The 20,251-nt window shown below is 45.2% G+C and overlaps 2 protein-coding genes, 1 long non-coding RNA gene and 1 pseudogene across 10 annotated transcripts in view; 1 reads left to right on the top strand and 3 right to left on the bottom strand.

Annotated features, from left to right (window-relative positions):
- sdt (MAGUK p55 family member stardust) overlaps positions 1 to 9,387 on the top strand; it is an 82,816-nt gene extending 73,429 nt beyond the window's left edge. For all 7 annotated transcript variants that reach the window (XM_086829494.1, XM_086829482.1, XM_086829500.1 and 4 more), the window contains 6 exons: positions 4,261 to 4,492; positions 4,572 to 5,889; positions 6,030 to 6,226; positions 6,538 to 6,669; positions 6,724 to 6,905; positions 6,972 to 9,387. In XM_086829494.1, coding sequence (XP_086685620.1) covers positions 4,261 to 4,492; positions 4,572 to 5,889; positions 6,030 to 6,226; positions 6,538 to 6,669; positions 6,724 to 6,905; positions 6,972 to 7,166 — 2,256 coding nt within the window. In that variant the 3' untranslated portion in view covers positions 7,167 to 9,387. The remainder of the gene's footprint in view (positions 1 to 4,260; positions 4,493 to 4,571; positions 5,890 to 6,029; positions 6,227 to 6,537; positions 6,670 to 6,723; positions 6,906 to 6,971) is intronic.
- A 1,200-nt stretch (positions 9,388 to 10,587) lies between these two features.
- On the bottom strand, positions 10,588 to 17,023 carry LOC147645055 (uncharacterized). The gene is given in 8 exon segments (XM_086829169.1): positions 10,588 to 11,080; positions 11,151 to 12,278; positions 12,345 to 12,370; positions 15,320 to 15,419; positions 15,482 to 15,756; positions 15,759 to 16,413; positions 16,872 to 16,933; positions 17,009 to 17,023. Coding segments are annotated over 7 exon segments (1,614 nt in total). The 3' UTR covers positions 10,588 to 11,080; positions 11,151 to 11,797.
- Positions 12,513 to 13,093, bottom strand: LOC110184220 (uncharacterized). Its single transcript, XR_015270863.1, has 2 exons — positions 12,932 to 13,093; positions 12,513 to 12,866 (listed from the first exon to the last, which is right to left on the bottom strand). It is a non-coding gene; the product is annotated as an uncharacterized LOC110184220 (long non-coding RNA).
- Positions 15,853 to 20,082, bottom strand: LOC147645054 (uncharacterized; annotated as a pseudogene). Its single transcript, XR_015270789.1, has 8 exons — positions 20,077 to 20,082; positions 19,763 to 19,984; positions 19,578 to 19,701; positions 19,167 to 19,485; positions 17,866 to 18,260; positions 17,698 to 17,805; positions 16,533 to 17,631; positions 15,853 to 16,462 (listed from the first exon to the last, which is right to left on the bottom strand). The product of XR_015270789.1 is annotated as an uncharacterized LOC147645054 (transcript).
- Positions 20,083 to 20,251: the final 169 nt, after the last annotated feature.

Genomic DNA, 20,251 nt, shown 5'->3' with positions numbered 1-20,251 from the left:
GGAGAATGGTGATGTCATGGCATTGCCTTCTCGTTTTTGTTTATTATTTTTATACGTTTGCAGGGAAAGATTTATATTTAAGCCTATGCAAATATACACTTATGATCAGTATCAACAACAGAATCGATCTAGTGAACTCCGCGTATCTGTTTCATCTTTTTCTTTGTAAGCTATCTTAAAAACTTGGTAGATAGGCTTGTTTTTATTACACGACTGTATCATATATCCGTTAAAGGAATTTCATAAATTTCGAATTATTAAATGTTTAAAAGTTAGATTTACTTTTCATTTGATCAAAATATATAGCCTTTTAATTATTCAACTGCCAACTGAAAGGGTATTCAAACTTCTGCGTTCTCTAGTTACTTTTTTCCCTTGTGATTTGTATACCCTTTCAGGGTATTACAAGTTCATTCAGAAGCTAAAAAAGCATTGAAGGAATCATTTCCGACCCTATAAATCATATATATTCTTGATCAGCATCAACAGCCGAGTCGATCTAGCTAGGTCAGACGCAAACTAAATTTTTTTTAAATTTTTCAATTTTTAAAGGCGTAAAATTGTGACAATTGAATTTTGAAAAATTGTCAAAAATTTAAATTCTCTTAAATTTTAAATGGAGTATGCAGATTGATTAACTTATTAATAACTAGCGCAGAACAGCTTTCCGAATTGAAATTAATGCATTTTTGGCTAACTTATGATCGATCGAACATACTCTGCCTCACTGCAAGGGTATACACACTTCGGCCTTCAGAAAGGAAGCTTTCTTATTTATAATATTATTTTACAATTACTTAAGGTTACTGTTTTTGTGTTGTGGCGTGTATGATGATTGATGGTCTCAGCAAATGCTATGCAACAGTCTTTGACTTTATTTGAGATCTACGAATACTCAAATGTGTCCATGGGTGTTACTGCCGAGTGTCTATTTAATTATATAAGTTTGAGTGGGAGTTGAACTGTGATTAGTAATTCCCTTATAACATCTTGACTGCCTCTAAACTTTTATAGGAAGTGGAATAACCTTTAAATACTAAAATTTGTATTTAATTTTAGCAGAATGTAAGCCAAGTTTCCACTCAAAATGAATTAAATTAATTGAAAGCTATACCTTTTTTATAAATATATAGATTTTTAAAAATTCCATGGAAAGTCTTTCACAAGAATAGCCCAGAGAAATTCCTTAAAATGCATTTGCATTTTTAAATTCTTTAAATTTTGGCATCACAGCTTAGCATATCTGTGTGTTTTTAAATTATAATTTTAAATTGGTTCTTTAAGCTGTCATAAAAATTAATTAGTGGCTGGGGAATCTCTAGCTATTTCCACTAAAATTCTTGCATATTTCGTGAAGCATTTTACTCATTTCATTTTGGCAAAAAATAATAAAAGCTTGAGAGATGTTCTTGACAGTTTTAAAGGCATTACAACTAGTACCTACAAAACTGTACTATCTTGCAGATACTTTTTTGTTTTTGGTTTATTTTTGCGATGCTGTGACTTTGAGCTATTTTGTTTTGCTTTTGGTCTTTCAGAAATGTTTTTGTTTCGTTGTCATCGTTTTTCATTCAGGTCTCAATGTTAAATTCAGTTCACATGGCTCGGCGTTTTCCCGGCTTCCCCCAGGGGGGGGAGGTATTATTGGATGGTATTTCTCAGTCTCAGTCTCAGTCCAAGTTCCAAGCTTGAAGCTCTTTTGCCTCACCTCGCCGCCTTGGCAGCTCGTGAAACTTTTGCTGATTCTTTTTGCTGGCATCGGATTATGCAAGTTCAGCAGAATTTTATGTTATATTTTATTTTATTTTCTTCTCTTTTCTTTTTTTAGTTGCTTTGCTATTGTTATTTTCCTCTTGTGCTCTGTGCTTTGCTTCTTCCGCCTTTTGGAATGTCGAGCGTCGTTTCTGTTGTTATTCAATTAAGTTTATTTTTTTTCTGTTGTCTTCTGGGTTTTTTCTTTCATTTATTATTATTTTGTAGTGGGAACTCTTGAGCATTGATTTCATTCTTCTTTTGTATTTATTTTTTGTCGCTTTTGATGGTCACGGAATTGAGAATTTATCACGTTTTGGGCCATTTTCATGAATAACATTATCTTAATTACGGCCATCACTATTCAGTTTGACAATCATTGCCTGAACCCCAATGCCCCAAATTCGTTCCACGCCCCACCAATGAACGGTAATCACTTAGGGGGCTTCCGCAACAATTGCAACAGTTACCATCACCCCACTTTCCACCACACACCACCCACCACCCACCACCCACCTCTTAGTCGCAGTCTCAGTCTGGGTCTCAGCTCACCTCTGTTCCCACTATCCCCCAGTTGCCTTTGTCAACCCTTTACGCTCATTAACTCATCGCCGAGGCCCTCGACGGGATTTGCTTGGGTTTGCACAGCAAACCACCACCCACTCAACCACCCACTCGCCCGTCCACTCGCCATTTCCACCTGGTCATCCCCACCTGGGGTTCGGGGACATTCAGCTGCAGCTGAATGAATACCCTGTAAGCTGTGACAGTGGATAGGGGGAATTCTGGATATCCTAGTAACTTTGAAGACATCTTGCAATGGGAATAAGATAAAGAACAAAGTGATTACATGACAAACATACATCACATTTTGAATAATTGTTAATAAAAACAAGAAAGGAAGCTAACTTCGGCAGGCCGAAGTTTGTATACCCTTGCAGATAGAAATTCGATCATTAGGAATTAATACAATATAAATTATATATAAAGTAATGCCTGCATTCATTTCATTCACCGTTTTTTTCATTTTCCTCTATTTAATTTTAACGATCGTTTGTACGGCAGCTATTTGATATAGTAGTCCGATTTTTATAAAATTTGACACAAAATTATAGATTTATGTATATATAATGTTAATGTTGTTGTTAATGCTATATGTTAAATTTGATGAAAATCTGTTGAAAACTGATAAACTTATAAATATATTTCTTAAAATTTTCCGATTGTTCCTATGGCAGATATATATATGTATATATATAGTCCACCGATTCGCCATGGTCCGACTTATATACTAGTAAAATTATATAGAACAATGAATGCATAGTTTCATAGATTGCACTTATATTTGTTCCAAGCCAAATCTCGCGCATCTGTGCATATGATTCCCAACTTGTTCTAACATCCCCGAAACGAAGTGACTGCTGCCGGCTAAGTCTCATATATGTGTTGTGTTACAAAAGTTGCAAGTCATTGTTTATTAGTGTTTGAAGTTAGTAACTGATCATACATACATGCATACTGGGCATACATACTTACTGCTAATAGCTTATTACTGCTCATAGTTAATTACTGATCATAGATACTCACTGTTCAAAGTTACTTACTGGTCATAGCTAATTACTGCTCATAGCTAATTACTGATCATAGATACTTACTGTTCAGAGTTACTTACTGCTCATAGTTACTAACGCACTTTTGTGTTTATGATTCCCAACTTATTCTAACATCCCCGGAACGAAGTGACTGCTGCCGGCCTAGACCAGAAATGTGTTGTGTTACAAAAGTTGCAAGTCATTGTTTATTAGTGTTCAAAGTTAGTAACTGATCAAACATACTTGATGGTCATAGATACTTTCTCACCATGGATACTTACTGATCATAGATACTTACTGATCATAATTACTTATTGGTCATAGATACTTACTGTTCAAAGTTACTGACTGGTTATAGATACTTACTGTTAAGAGTTACTTACTGGTCTTAGATACTTACTGATCAAAGTTAATTACTGACGAATGATACTTACTGATCCTCTACATTTAACAGCCGTTTCTTTGGCAGTTATAATATACAGTATTCCGATTTTCATAAAACTAAAAACGAAATTCAATAATAATAAAAGATAGTTTTAAATCAAATTTAATAAAAATATGTTAAAAATTGTAAAAACTATTACAGTCCTGAGTTAATGTTACTTTATACTATTTTCCACCCCTTTATTAACAATAACTTGTTAATAATAGACAGCAAAACATTGCTTCCAAATTACTGGCACAGGGTACACCCTTAGTCCATCACCTGTGCCCCGTTTTGCATTCTTTGTGCGATTCTATGGCCCCTGGTCGGTTGCCACTAATTAAATTAGCGCGATTGTGGTGAATGCGGATTAAGTGCGCCACTTAAGAGTCAACGCCCAGTTACAGTTATCGTTACATTTTGCCCACCTTTCCCCCCACCTTTCACCTGGTCTTCCCCACTAACCGCCATACGCAATCCTTTTATCCGCAGGAGCAACTACGCCGTCGACGTGAGGAGGAGGAGCGCATCGCTCAGCAAAATGAGTTCCTGCGGAACAGCCTGCGCGGCTCAAGGAAGCTCAAGGCACTGCAGGACACGGCCAACCTGGGCAAGGTGGTGGCCCAGCAGCAGCAGCAGCAGGTGGCACAGGCCACACAGGTGGGCGTTGAGAATGAGGCTTACCTGCCCGATGATGACCAGCCGCAGGTGGAGCAAATTGATGGTGAGTCAAGTGGCTTTGCTATTTATTTAAAATTTATATTATGGTTACATTTGATCTAATTGCGTTCTATCCTCTCCAGGTTATGGCGAACTGATAGCGGCCCTGACCCGCCTCCAGAGCCAGCTGAGCAAGAGTGGCTTAAATGCTTTGGCTAGCCGCGTTTCCACGGCTCACAGTGTCCTGGCCAGTGCCAGTGTGGCCCATGTCCTGGCCGCCCGTAGTGCCGTGCTCCAGCGCCGTCGTTCCCGCGTCTCTGGACCTTTGCATCACAGCTCCCTGGGACTGCAAAAGGATATTGTGGAACTCTTGACGCAATCGAATACAGCGGCGGCCATTGAGCTCGGCAATCTACTGACTAGCCACGAAATGGAGGGTCTACTGTTGGCCCACGATCGGATAGCTAATCACACCGACGGCACGCCATCACCGACACCAACGCCTACACCGGCAACGGCGGCAGCGGCGACGACAGCGACAGCTTCAGTGGTTGGAGCCACTCTTAGCGGTCACAGCAGTCCAGTGGCCGGACCAAAGCGTAACCTAGGCATGGTAGTGGCACCACCGGTGGTGCCATCACCCCTGGCGCAACGTGGAGCAATGCCATTGCCGCGTGGCGAATCACCACCACCGGTGCCCATGCAGATGCCCATGTCCCTACCGATGAGCGCCTGCTTTGGCACTCTGAACGATCAGAATGATAACATCCGGATCATACAGATTGAGAAGTCAACGGAGCCACTGGGAGCCACCGTACGCAACGAGGGTGAAGCGGTGGTTATTGGACGCATTGTGCGTGGCGGAGCGGCTGAGAAGTCCGGCCTCCTGCACGAGGGCGATGAGATTCTCGAAGTTAATGGCCAGGAGTTGCGTGGCAAGACGGTGAACGAGGTGTGCGCCCTGCTGGGAGCCATGCAGGGCACCCTAACCTTCCTGATTGTACCAGCGGGATGTCCACCTGGAGGTGTTGGCATGCTGGGCGGCGGTGGAGTTGTCGGTGGCATTGGTAACACCGCGTTAGCCGGCTTGGGCGGAGCGCATCGTGACACTGCTGTTCTACATGTGCGAGCGCACTTCGATTACGATCCGGAGGATGATCTGTATATACCATGCCGTGAGCTGGGCATTAGCTTCCAGAAGGGTGATGTCTTGCATGTGATCAGTCGCGAGGATCCCAACTGGTGGCAGGCGTATCGGGAGGGCGAGGAGGATCAAACACTGGCCGGCCTTATTCCTAGTCAATCGTTTCAGCATCAGCGTGAGACCATGAAGCTGGCCATTGCCGAGGAGGCGGGATTGGCAAGGTCCCGTGGCAAGGATGGATCTGGTAGCAAGGGTGCCACCCTGCTCTGTGCGCGCAAGGGACGCAAGAAGAAGAAGAAGGCCAGCTCCGAGGCGGGGTAAGCATGAAAGGGGTACCAGGAGGGATGCCCCAGAAAAAGTCCAAAGACTTTATAATCTATAAACCTTTTTCGAGGAAATCTGAAGCCTGGACACTTGAAAAGTAACCTCAACTAATTATATCTCTTCCCCTTACTAGTTATCCTTTGTACGCCACCACGGCACCGGATGAAACGGATCCGGAGGAGATACTCACCTATGAGGAGGTGGCCCTGTATTATCCCCGCGCCACCCACAAGCGTCCCATTGTCCTTATTGGTCCGCCCAATATTGGCAGGCATGAGCTGCGCCAACGCCTGATGGCCGATTCGGAGCGATTCTCTGCCGCCGTGCCACGTAAGTAGAAGGTTCCCATCTTCCTATCTCCATGATCCCACTTAATGAGGATGTAAGCCACTCTGTCTCTGTATCTGTCTCCGTCTGTCTCCCATATCTGCCTGTCAGTTTTCTACTTGCTGGAGGAGCGTCTCAAGCCGGCCAAGGCCAAGGCTCAGGTCAAGGGTAATGGCTGCGCTTCAGAGTCCGAGTCCCAGAGCCATTGCTAGTCAGTTAGCAGCATCCCCAAAAAGTTCCCAACCCAAACCCATATCTTTTAGTTAATGGTAGAGGCTTATTGTTAACCCATATTTTCCCTTATTTTCCCGTAGATACATCACGAGCCCGCAGAGAGGGTGAGGTGCCTGGCGTGGATTACCATTTCATCACACGCCAGGCCTTTGAGGCGGACATACTGGCGCGTCGTTTTGTGGAGCACGGCGAGTACGAGAAGGCCTACTATGGTGAGTTTAAATAGGAATTGAACTGAAGGATCGGTACTAATTTTCCTCTTGCAGGCACATCACTGGAGGCCATACGCACGGTGGTGGCCAGCGGCAAGATCTGTGTGCTAAACCTGCATCCGCAGAGCCTGAAGCTGCTACGTGCCTCCGACCTCAAGCCGTACGTGGTGCTGGTGGCACCACCCAGCCTGGACAAGCTGCGCCAGAAGAAGCTTCGCAACGGCGAGCCCGTTAAGGTGAGTCTCAAAATAGATTTTATATATTAAACAATAACTAAATTGTATACCACTTTTCCATGCCAGGAGGAAGAGCTCAAAGACATCATTGCCACGGCCAGGGATATGGAGGCCCGTTGGGGTCATCTCTTTGATATGATCATCATTAACAATGATACAGAGCGTGCCTACCATCAGCTTCTGGCCGAGATCAATTCATTGGAGCGGGAGCCACAATGGGTGCCCGCCCAATGGGTGCACAACAATCGCGACGAGTCATAATGATGGAGTGCCCGGCCCGGTTACCATGGCGGGCAATGCACCTGCACCCAAGCCCACACCCAGCCCCAACTCTTTGTAAATACAATTTTCAATTGAGCCATGAAGCGGAGAGATCGAGAGAGAAGTATTGACGCCCGTCTCCCGTCCAGTCCAGTCCTTGCGACTCCCCCACCACCATTCCCACACTCCAATATAATATAATATATATTTATGCTATTCGTTGCATTGTGCATTTTAGTCTTAGAGCCGAAGGAGCGTTTTTAATCACTGTTTGTTGTCCCCGCGAATTGTTTATATTTTTTTTCGAAAAGGCATCAAGCTCCTAAAGTATGTTCACAAAACTCCATTTGTTCGATGAACTCCAATAATAATATTGGAATATTATTGTTTACCTGCCTGCCTACCAGCTAATTTTGCAAAATGTATATTGTAAACATTTTCGATCTATATTATTTGTTTTTTTTTTTTAATATATTTTTTTTGTTTATTCTAAGCTGGAGCACTTCCTTAATTTAAATTGTAAATTAACGAAGGAGCGGCGAAGGGAGTTCTATGTAGTTGTGAGCCCTAAAAAGTAATGTGTAATATTAGTAACAAGAAACTTTTTAAGAGCAAGATGTAGTAAGTGCTTCTAACAAGTGCATATTTAGAATGCTTACACAAAAACTTCCAAGAAATCCTGGAGAACACCTCTAGAGCTTTTACGTTACTCATCTTGCTATTAAAAGGTCCTTGTTAGTAACCAACAGGGTCACGATGCGTCCGATTGTTAACAGAGTCAGAGAACAGTCCGGGAGAACCAATCACCGAACATAAATCCATAATTCAGATGCACATCCAGAACAAGATGCTGAACGAGATTCAGATTCAGATGCAAGTGTTGCAATTACGTAATCTATTTACTTTATATAAATATATACTATACGGATATAAATACATACACATAAATTATAAATCGAAGCGTACTTAATACAATTATTTTTAACAAATCGAATGAGAGAAAGAGAGAAAGCTAAGCAAAACACAACTAAAAATAAAAAAGAAGCGAAACAACAAAATCAGTAAGTCATTGCCAAAAAAAAAAAAAAAAACAAAAAAAAACAAAAAACGAAAAAATGGAAAGAGAATGTTAGGAGAATCACTTAGCAAAGCCACACTACGAGCGAAATTGTTAAAAACAAATTCAAAACAAGAAAACGAAATGTAGCCAACGTTAAGTACTGTAAAATAATGGAAAAAATGAGAAAATAATGGAAGTAAAGTAGAAAAAAAAGGGAAAGTCAGAGGCGAAAGAAAAGCGCATTAGACTAAGGCATCAAGACAAGAGAAAACCCAATTAAATGTTGTTGTAATTAATTATTTAAAGTTAAAATTCGTCTACGAAGCGGAAGCATGGAAAATATATGTAAGTTGGTTTCAACTCCAACCTCAACTAACTAACTAACGGAGCCGACATAGTTGCGAGTTTTAGGCATGACGATACGAAATATATAGAAACCTATACAAATTCCATTGAGAAGTCAAGAATTTTATATTATAAAACAAAAATGAAACGAAAAAGAACAAATGGTCAAGTAAGGAAGATAGCAAACTACATAAATGTTACGCGATGTTGAACACTTGAGCGATTCGAAAAGCGAATGATATCTATATATATATATATATACCTAAAAATACATATACCTGGCCTGGTCCCCGGTCCCAGTTTCCATTTCGAGCCATTTCGGCCTAGTCGAATGTGATCCTTCCCCCCACTCCGAGTCCGAGATCTTATCTTATCGGGATCCCCGATTGATTCTGGAGAAGCTGAACTCCTCGCCATCCAAAACCCAACAGAGCTGCACCGAAATAGGAAATGGCACCTGGGACCCGACTCCAATAATATTAAAACCAATTCGAAACATATATATATATATATTTTTTTTTTTTGTAGACGAAATACAAGAAAATGTGTGTGCAGTAAATCTGTTTAAGTTTTTATTTATGTATGTGTGTGGTGTAGCAAAACTAAACTAAATAAGAACAAAAAATACCTTAAAGAAAACAAAAACAATGCGGATTACATAATAGGCACGGTTTAAAATAGCCATTGTACGAAATTAACGGAATTAATGAGTAACCCTAACGCATCAAAAGCGGACAAAGTCAGATGAAATAACGATATTAATAAAAATAATAATACAAAAAAACGAGAAACCAAGAAATACAAAATTTAAACAAATAATTGTTTTTTTAATTCAATCTATAATTTTTGCAAAATTAATTTCTAATTTTCTATGTGCGAGAAGTTAAATCCAATTCTAGTTAATTCAAGTAAACGCATTAACGCAATACAAATGGCTTGCCAACATTAAATTCAAAGGTAGTGCAGTTTCTTCCTGCTGCCCGAGACAGTATGCTAAAATTTATCTTCGACAAAATATTTAAGGCACCGCGAAAGTATGCAGTTAAAAACACCCTACAAAAAAATACTGAAAAATACTGGTTGTGAAAAATGATATGGTCACACCTCCATGCTGCACATGGCTCCATGTCAACTGTTTTAGTCAAAGCTCTGTAAAGCTGCATGCCTGAAGCCGATTGTCAAAGCTGCTCGTGGTTGCAGGAAACCAGCTGAAAGTCAAAGCGGTCACATTTCGATGTAAAAGTAGTGAAAAATGAGTTGGTCACTTTACAATATGGTGTATATATTATCCTGCATGTGTGTGTTTATGAAATGAGCAAACGGATAATCCTCTAACACAGCGCGGCTCGAGCAATTAAACGACAAGCCAGCACGCAATGCCAGACAAATCGACAAATACTCATGAAAAATAAATGGGAATCGCTGCTGCCAGTGGAGCTGCACCATCCACACCCCCCACCCAAAATTTACGAAGGACGTACGGCGGGTCAGCTGTGGCCCAATAGGAGGAGGGGACCAAGCAGGCTCTATTTACAATGCTTTTTTATGGCTGCATGTCATCAGTTGATCGTAACAGCGCCACATAGCTGCACGTCATCAGCTGAACGTCGCTGCTGCACATGGCTGCAGGTTACCAGCGGAAAGTCAAAGCGGTCACACTTGATGTAAAAGTAATGAAAAATGAGTAGGCTACGCTGCAAAAAATTTCCCGTAATGTAAGGTTGGCAAACTAGCTATTTTATAGCTAGATTAAGCTCTGAGCTTTAAGCTCTAAGCTTTAAGCTCTGCTACAATATAGCTAAAAGGACAACTCTAATTTGCAGCTCTTGCACTAAAATTAATCAGCTTTCTGCGGTTTCTGTTCGCCTGGTACTCCAGGCCCAGAAATTTAAAATTTTGCACTGAAACGAACCAAACTGAAAGCTCGTTTTTGCCGAAAAATACGCTTGTTTTCTAACAACGACAGAGTATATCCATTATAAATGTAGGTAACTCTATAAAAAAGGCTTGTTTAAGTGTAGTTTTGGATTTTTTATTTAATTAAATCATGTTTCGCATATCGTTTTCGTATATTTATGTAATATTTAGTTTAATTTGTTGATAAGCAGGTTTCGCTTTGTGTGGAGGATCAGGAATCGGGCGTCGGGCGTCGGGCTTAGCATTGGTATTAATTTTAGACACTACAGTAATAATTTGGTCTGCTCTGCATCCGAATCGTTGGTGGATTGGTGTGTTCTTTTTTTTTTTTTTTTGGGGGGGGGGGGGGTGAAAGAGGACTCTCTGATACCCTCTTCCATTCGTCCTCTTAGATGACCGCCTCAATAACGGTCCCGTTTTCAGCATTCTTCTTGACCAGCCTTTCCCACTGGGCAGAGAGGCCTCGCGATTAGGGCGCCTCCTCGGGCATCAGATCACAGATCTGGGCCAGCGACATGGCCGGACGCATCCCATTAATGCTGCATTCAGGCTGCGGTTGCAAGCGGGCTTGTGTACGTTCTCCAGCTCGTTGCTTTTGATATAAGAATGAAAATTCAATGAGAATCAAACTTTTTTAAGTAGGTTATCTATCCTGTACTCACAGCTTGTCCAGCGAAGCCTTCAGTGTGTTCTGCTTGTTAATCTTGCTCAGGCCCTTCAGCTCCGTCTCGCATCAAGCTCCGTCTTGAGGTCCTGCAGCTCCTGGTGGATCTTCTGCACGTTGACGAGTTGCCGTTCTCCAGGAAGGCCAACCCCGTGCGTGTGTTCAGCTTGAGGGTGTTGCAGATGCTGCAGGGCTGCATCACGCCCTTGGTAGAGGCTTCACCGAAGGCAAACTGACGCTTCTGGGGCAGGCCGTTAGCTGCGCAGTGGAAATGGTCCTGGTGATTAGCTTCTGCTGCGGCGGCTCCGGTGTTGAGGCAGTTGGGTCCAATGTAACGCTGCCCCTGGCGGGTGACCACGGTCAACTTGAGCGGCTGCTGCTTGGACTGGAGGTAGTTGTTGCTCTGCGAGGAGGCCGAGATGCCCGTGATATCCGAATGCTGGCCATCGAGGCTCTCCTCCCTGGCGCTGTTCACGCTACAGGCCAGCGATGGTGTGGTGGATAGCTCATCAATGGACAGCAGGAGCGAAATGGTATGCACTGCCGCCGGCCGGGCTGTGACCAGCACGCCCTGGTCTTGATCCAGCTCATCCTGATCTTGTGGCTGCTTCCGAGTGCATTCAACATAACCTAAGACGTACGATGTCAAAGCTGCACGTGGTTCCATGCCAGCACCCGATAGTCAAAGCTGCTTATGGTTGCTTGCCAGCAATCGATAGTCAATGCTGCAATGCTGCACATCGTCACTGATCGTCGCTGTGGCACGTGGCTGCAGGCAACCAGCTGAAAGTCAAAGTGGTCACACTTTGATGTAAAAGTAGCAAAACATGAATTGGTCGCACTGCAAAAAGCCTTTGATAATGGATATGGTCCCACCTTTTTTAAAAGCAGTGATGGCCGCCTCAATAGCCTCCCATTCTCGGCGTTCTTCTTGATCAGGCTTTTCCACTGGGCAATGAGGCCTCGTGATGAGGGCGCCTCCTTAGGCATCAGATCACAGAGCTGGGCCAGCGACATGTCCGGACGCATCCCATTTATGCTGCCATTGCTGGCTCCATTGGCTATGTAGGCGGCTGCATTCAGGCTGCGATTGCCAGCGGGCTTGTGTACGATCTCCGGTTCGTTGCTGTTGATATAAGAATGAAAATTCAATGAGAATCGAACTCCTTTAAGTAGGTTATCGAACACTTGCCCATTTCTATCTAACTCCTGGGTGGACTGGGCATTGCCCAGTTTTTCGGGTCCGTAGCAGTGCTCCACCTCAACTTCGTCCGCATCGGCCTCGTCTGTGCTAAGCTGGCTGGAAACGTAAACACGTAAGATGATACGAGGATTCGTGAAAGCCTTGACGTGAACTCACAACTTGTCCAGCTAAGCCTTCAGTGTGTTCTGTTTGTTAATCTTGCTCAGGCGCTTCAGCTCCGTCTCGCATCAAGCTCCGTCTTGAGCTCCTGCAGCTCCTGCTGGATCTTCTGCTCGGCCTGCCTTCTAAGATCCGCTCGATCGATGCCGGTGATAGGGTGGCCGTTGTAATGCCCGTTGGAGATGCCGTTCTCCAGGAAGGTCAACGCCGTGCGTGTGTTCAGCTTGAGGGTGTTGCTGTTGGTGTTGTTATTGCTGCTGACTTCCATTCTGATTGCTCCCTGAGCTGCTGATGTCGGCATAAAGCGCTTCCCGTAGCGAACTCTTCAGCCTTTACTTGTAGTGGGGAATCCTGCCACGACAAAAGAACAAAAAGTTTAGTGACTGCCAAATCTCTTCGATGCCCTTCAAACCCACTTTGATATTTCGTAAAGGAAGCGATCGGCGCGGGTCAGTGACTCAATATCCTCGCTATGCTCATCCAACAGTGCACGCTCCTCCGCCGAGGGCGGGAACTTTAGTAGATGCTAGACCATGTCGAGTGTCAGCTGCTTGTTGCTGTCCATTGAGAGAATTGCCCTAGAAGGGAAGAGATTAATATTTGGAACCAGGAGGTGACCAAACCAACTCCTACTTTGATATCTCCATATAGCTCATCTTCAGCTTGCCTAGCAGGATGGTGGAGTTCTGGGCCCGGCGTCCATCGATCTCTGAGAGCACCTTGCTTGCTTGGCTGGCTTGCCGCCAGTTGCTCGCAGATCCTCATAGCAGCCATCGGTAGCCTGTGAAAAAAAGAGGAGAGCATTAAAAAAAAAAAAGGGAAGATCTTTCATTGGAATCTCTTCTAGACACTCGAGGATACCCCATTCTTTTGGTAAGCCGGAGAATTTGATTAAACACCCCAAATCCATTTTGCTTTCGTCAAGCTCGCTCCAGATGGTGCCCTAGATGCAAAGGATAGAAATTAATTTATGTGACGCTCCTCAACTTGACTTAATTCTGTACTCACGCATTGCTGGCGCATTGCTGCAATTCATCCGCCTTAATTTCGTCAGTCTGCACGCGCTGCACTCCTCCAAACGTTCGCGCATGCGTGTCAGACCCGTTTCAAGATCCTCCTTCTGCTGCATGCCTGTCCGGAGTTAAATTTTTTAAAAATTTACAATTTTATTTTATTTATTTTTTTAATTTTAAATTGAGTTTGCAGATTCAATAACCTGATAAAAACTAACACAAAGAGCTTTCCGAATTTTTTATATGAAATTCAAAATTATTTCCTAATCCAGCTATAAATATTGTTAATCCTGATAACAACAACAATAATTGACATAATCAAGAAGTTCTGAAAATAATATATATAATCAAATTAATAAATAAACACCAGCTGTTACCAAAGTTGAAGAATGAAATAAGGCTAACTAAAATTAATGCTTTTTTTTTTGCTGAATTACGAGATTTTTAAACTTTGATTTGTCAACAAATAATATGCATGCAAAAATATATAGTTCAATAATATTGCAGAGAGTATTATAATTTTAATCAGCGGAGGTACGACCATATAGAGCCGAAATTGACTCCTTCGCTGATTAAAATTATATTTTCCTTTGCAAGAATCTTAAAATCCAAATTATATTTTATCATTTTTATACCCTTGCATGGTATTATAATTTTACTCAAAAGCTTGGAACGCAGTAATAAGGATAAAGTAAACATATTCTTGATCAGCATCAACAGCTCTCTCCCTTCCTCCCTCTGTCTTACTCTCTCTGCCTCTTTTTATCCGGTAGGTCCAACTCCCACTGTGCATCTCCAGAGCCAACTCTTTCTCTGTATGTTTCTCTGCCTATCTCTTACTCTCTCGCTCTCACTTCCTCTGTTCTCTTGACTCGGGAACTATAAATAGAGGCACTTCGTTCGCCGCGACCTCAGTCTGTCCTAGGGGTACCTAGTGTTTACATCGATAGTGATAGTGATTAAAAGAATGACGTGGCCAATAAAATACATCTGGATAACCAGGAAGTGATCTTCGATATTATGAAGTCAACAAGATTTGAAGTCTACACTGGAAGGAAGTAAACAATTACGTGTCCTACACTCAGGTAAGTCTTAATCATGACAATTATATTATTATATGGAAGGAAGTAAACAATGACGTGTCCTCCACTAGGGTATGTCTTAATTATGACAATTATTAAATTCAAGGGAATTCCTTATTGCCATGGATCCTAATACTTAGTTTTAATTGAAAGTGATTCAGTAATTTGTATTGATGATATCTACAAACGTATACTCAAAGTTAAAAGTCTAAATTAATTATAAGATCTTACTCGTTCGATAGTTTTAAAACTGACCCTGGACCTTAGCTAGACCGACTGATGATGCTGATAAAGAATATATATGATTTTTTGGTTCGAAAATGACTCCACAGTATTACAAACCTTTGATAAAAATTATAATAGTATAAAAACTCACCTGGCCAGGGATGAGCGCAACTTCTCCTGGGCATCACGAGCGGTCTTGGCCTAATCCTCATCGTACCGGTTACAGTTGTACCAGGAAGAGCCGTGCGGCTCCCAGGAGCCGAGTTCTGGGTCTTGCACACCATATGGTTGCAACCGCCGTCTTTCTCAATGGTCACACTGCACTTGGAGACTCTTTGGTATTGGCCGCGACATAGTTGGACGTTTCTGAGTTGTCGTCGCACTTCTTAATCCACTTCTTTAGCCAGCGGCATTTGACCGGATCGGGATTGGATATAAGATCGCTGCTTGGCCGCTCCTCCACCTGCAGCACAACCTCCTGGACCACGCGATTGCGCAGTTTTCCGGGTCCATAGCAGTGCTCCACCTCAGAGTCCTCATCGTCATCGTCGTCCGCATCGGCCTCGTCGTCTGTGCTGAGCTGGCTAAAAACGAAAAAATGTAAGATGACAAGAAAGATGACTTGAAAGCCTCGACGTGTACTTACAGCGAAGCCTTCAGTGTGTTGTGCCTCTTATTCTTGCGCAGACGCTTCAGCTCCGTCTCGCGCGACTTGAGGTCCTGCAGCTCCTGCAGGATCTTCTGCTCGACGGGAACATAGCCTCGACGCAACGGTCTGCCCTCTGAGTCGCGCTCGATGGCTGCCGGTGATAGGGTGACCGTGGTGATGCCCGTTGGCGAGTTGCCGTTCATCAGGAAGGCCAACGCCGTGCATGTGTTCAGCTTGATGCTGTTGATGTTGGGGCTGCTGACTTCCATTCTTGTTGCTGCCCTGAACTGCTGATGTTGCCCAATTGCGAGTCGGGCGGTAAGTGACTATTGGGTATCACCAGCTTGCCGTGGGAGGCAATAAACCACTGCATCACGCCCCTGGTAGAGGCTCCACCGAAGGCAAACTGATGCTTCTGGGGCAGGCCGCTTAGCTGCGGAGTGGAAATGGTCCTGGTGATGAGCTCCTGCTGCGGCGGCTCCGGTGTTGAGGCAGTTGGGTCCAATGTAAGGTGCTCCTGGCGGGTGACCACGGTCAACTTGAGCGGCTGCTGCTTGGACTGGAGGTTGTTGTCGCTGTGCGAGGAAGCCGAGATGCCCGTGGCATCCGAATGCCGGCCATCGAGGCTCTCCTCCCTGTCGCTGTTCACGCTAGAGGCCAGCGATGGTGTGGTGGATAGCTCATCAATGAACAGCAGGAGCGAAATGGTATGCACTGCCGCCGGCCGGTCTGTGACCAGCACGCCCTGGTCTTGATCCAGCTCTTCCTGATCCTGTGGCTTCTCCCGAGCGCATTCACCATAACCAAAAACGTGGGATGTCAAAGCTGCACGTGGTTGTCTGCCGATAGTCCCAGCATTACAGGGTTGTATGCTAGCAGCCGATCCGCGCTGCTGCCATTGCTGGCTCCATTGACATATAGGCGGCTGCCTTTAGACTGCTATTGCCAGCGGGCTTGTGTACGTTCTCCGGCTCGTTGCTTTTGATATAAGAATGAAAATTCAATGAGAATCAAACTTTTTTAAGTAGGTTATCTATCCTGTACTCACAGCTTGTCCAGCGAAGCCTTCAGTGTGTTCTGCTTGTTAATCTTGCTCAGGCGCTTCAGCTCCGTCTCGCATCAAGCTCCGTCTTGAGGTCCTGCAGCTCCTGGTGGATCTTCTGCACGTTGACGAGTTGCCGTTCTCCAGGAAGGCCAACCCCGTGCGTGTGTTCAGCTTGAGGGTGTTGCAAATGCTGCAGGGCTGCATCACGCCCTTGGTAGAGGCTCCACCGAAGGCAAACTGATGCTTCTGGGGCAGGCCGCTTAGCTGCGGAGTGGAAATGGTCCTGGTGATGAGCTCCTGCTGCGGCGGCTCCGGTGTTGAGGCAGTTGGGTCCAATGTAACGCTGCTCCTGTTAGCTGGAGCGGCTGCTGCTGCTGGTTGTTGGCCTGGAGCTTGTTATTGCTCTGTTAGGAGGCCGAGATACCCCCCAGAGTCATCCGAATGCTGGCCATCGAGGCTATCCTCCTTGGCGCTGTCACACTCGGATAGCTCATCAATGGTGAGCAGGAGAGAAGTGGTATGCACTGCCGCCGGCCGGGCTGTGACCAGCACGCCCTGGTCTTGATCCAGCTCATCCTAATCCTATGGCTGCTCCCGAGTCCATTCATCATAACCTAAAACGTAGGATGTAAAAACTGCACGTGGTTGAATGCCAGCAATCGATAGTCAAAGCTGTGTATCGTTGTATGCCAGCAATCGATAGTCAATGCTGCACATCGTCACTGATCGTCGCTGTGGCACGTGGCTGCAGGCAACCAGCTGAAAGTCAAAGTGGTCACACTTCGATGTAAAAGTAGCAAAACATGAATTGGTCGCACTGCAAAAAGCCTTTGATAATGGATATGGTCCCACCTTTTTTAAAAGCAGTGATGGCCGCCTCAATAGCCTCCCATTCTCGGCGTTCTTCTTGATCAGGCTTTTCCACTGGGCAATGAGGCCTCGTGATGAGGGCGCCTCCTTAGGCATCAGATCACAGAGCTGGGCCAGCGACATGTCCGGACGCATCCCATTTATGCTGCCATTGCTGGCTCCATTGGCTATGTAGGCGGCTGCATTCAGGCTGCGATTGCCAGCGGGCTTGTGTACGATCTCCGGTTCGTTGCTGTTGATATAAGAATGAAAATTCAATGAGAATCGAACTCATTTAAGTAGGTTATCAAACACTTGCCCATTTCTATCCAACTCCTGGGTGGACTGGGCATTGCCCAGTTTTTCGGGTCCGTAGCAGTGCTCCACCTCAACGTCGTCCGCATCGGCCTCGTCTGTGCTAAGCTGGCTGGAAACGTAAACACGTAAGATGATACGAGGATTCGTGAAAGCCTTGACGTGAACTCACAACTTGTCCAGCGAAGCTTTCAGTGTATTCTTCCTGTTACTCTTGCGCAGGCGCTTTAGCTCGGCCTCGCGCGGCTTGAGGTCCTGCACCTCCTGCTGAATCTTCTCGACGCAACGGCATGCCCTCTGAGTCCCGCTCGATGGCTGCTGGTGATAGGGTGACCGTGGTACTGCCCGTTGGCGAGTTGCCGTTCTCCAGAAAGGCTAACGCCGAGCGTGTGTGCAGCTTGAGGGTGTTGCTGTTGGAGTTGTTGTTGTTGCTGCTGACTTCCATTCTGATTGCTCCCTGAGCTGCTGATGTTGCCCAATGGCGGAACGCCCTTGGTAGAGGCACCACCGAAGGCAAACTGACGCTTCTGGGGCAGGTCGCTGCTCCTGGCGGGTGACCACAGTCAGCTTAAGCGGCGGCTGTTGCCGCAGAAGTGGTCTGCACTGCCGCTGGCCGGGCTGTGACCAGCAACCCCTACTCTTGATCCAGCTCATCCTGATCCTGTGGCTGCTCCTGAGTACATTCATCAAAACCAAAACGTAGGATGTCAAAGCTGCAAATGGTTGCATGCCAGCAATCGATAGTCAAAGCTCCGTATCGTTGTATGCCAGCAATCGATAGTCAATGCTGCAATGCTGCACATCGTCACTGATCGTCGCTGTTGCACGTGGCTGCAGGCAACCAGCTGAAAGTCAAAGCGGTCACACTTCGATGTAAAAGTAGCAAAACATGAATTGGTCACACTGCAAAAAGCCTGTGATAATGGATATGGTCCCACCTTTGTTAAAAGCAGTGATGGCCGCCTCAATAGCCTCCCATTCTCGGCGTTCTTCTTGATCAGTCTTTTTCACTGGGCAATGAGGCCTCGTGATAAGGGCGCCTCCTTGGGCATCAGATCACAGAGCTGGGCCAGCGACATGGTCGGACGCATCTCATTTATGCTGCCATTGCTGGCTCCATTGGCTATGTAGGCGGCTGCATTCAGGCTGCGATTGCCAGCGGGCTTGCGTACGATCTCCGGTTCGATGCTGTTGATATAAGAATGAAAATTCAATGAGAATCGAACTCCTTTAAGTAGGTTATCGAACACTTGCCCATTTCTATCCAACTCCTGGGTGGACTGAGCATTGCGCAGTTTTCCGGGTCCACCTCAACGTCGTCCGCATCGGCCTCGTCGACTGTGCTGAGCTGGCTGGAAACGAAAAAACGTCTGATGATAAGAGGCTGCTTGAAGGCCTTGACGTGTACTAACAGCTTGTCCAGCGACGCCTCCAGTGTATTCTGCGTTACGCTTGCGCAGGCGCTTCAGCTCCGCCTCGCGCGGCTTGAGGTCCTGCAGCTATTGGGTGTCAACAGCTTGCCATGGTAGGCAATAAACCGCTGCATCACGTCCTTGGTAGAGGCTCCACCGAAGGCAAACTGACGCTTCTGGGGCAGGCTGCTTAGCTGCGGAGTGGAAATGGTTCTGGTGATGAGCTTCTGCTGCGGCGGCTCCGGTGTTGAGGCAGTTGGAGCCAATGAAACGCTGCTCCTGGCGGGTGACCACGGTCAGCTTGAGCGGCTGCTGCTGCTGGTGCTTGGCCTGGAGGTATTGGCCGCGATTTAGTTGGACGTTTCTGAGTCGTCGTCGTACTTCTTAATCCACTTCTTTAGCCAGCGGCATTTGACCGGATCGGGATTGGATATAAGATCGTTGCTTGGCCGCTCCTCCACCTCAGCACAACCTGCTGGACCACGCATGCCCTGGAGCTTGGCATCCAGCAGTTTGGACAAGTTGAATCTCTTTAAGGAATTCGTGGGCTGTGGCGCGTTCTTTATGTGCCAGCTCCACCTTGAGTGGCACAGTAGCTGCAGGCAAAGGATCAGAATTAATATAAATAACTCTCCTTGGCTTGGCTTAACTCTGAACCCACCCATTGCACCCAGACAGGGCGGCGGTGTAGGTGGCCATCGGTGGCGGCGGCGGCGGTATGGCCTTGAGCATGGCCGAAGGCGGCAGCGGCGGCGGTGGTGGCGACACAGCCCCATTGCAGCCACTCAGATCGGCCACCTTCTGGTCATCGGGTATGCTGCCCTCGGTGACCAGACGCTCGAGATATGCCCGCTCCTGCTGCTCACTAAGCAATCGATGCTAAAGATCTACAAAAAGGTTGTTAAAAATGACTTCCACTCTTCATTAATAGTAGTGAAAAAATAGCTGGTCACAAAGTTGTGAAAAATGACAGTCATTTTTTCGATATTAAAGTAGTGAACGTTAGCTGGTCGCACTACAAAAAGCTTGTGATAATTGATATGGCCACTCTACAAAAAAGTACTAAAAAATGACAAACACTTTTCGGTAATAAAGTAGTGAACATTAGCTGGTCACACTACAAAAAGGTAATGAAAAACGAGCTGG

This window comes from Drosophila serrata, unplaced genomic scaffold (genome assembly GCF_035046125.1).
Source record: "Drosophila serrata isolate PLE 108 unplaced genomic scaffold, ASM3504612v1 contig_23, whole genome shotgun sequence".
In the NCBI taxonomy this organism is placed as follows: Eukaryota; Metazoa; Arthropoda; class Insecta; order Diptera; family Drosophilidae; genus Drosophila; species Drosophila serrata.
The sequence above is the reverse complement of the archived record's forward strand: the minus strand, read 5'-3'. Positions and strand labels throughout refer to the sequence as shown.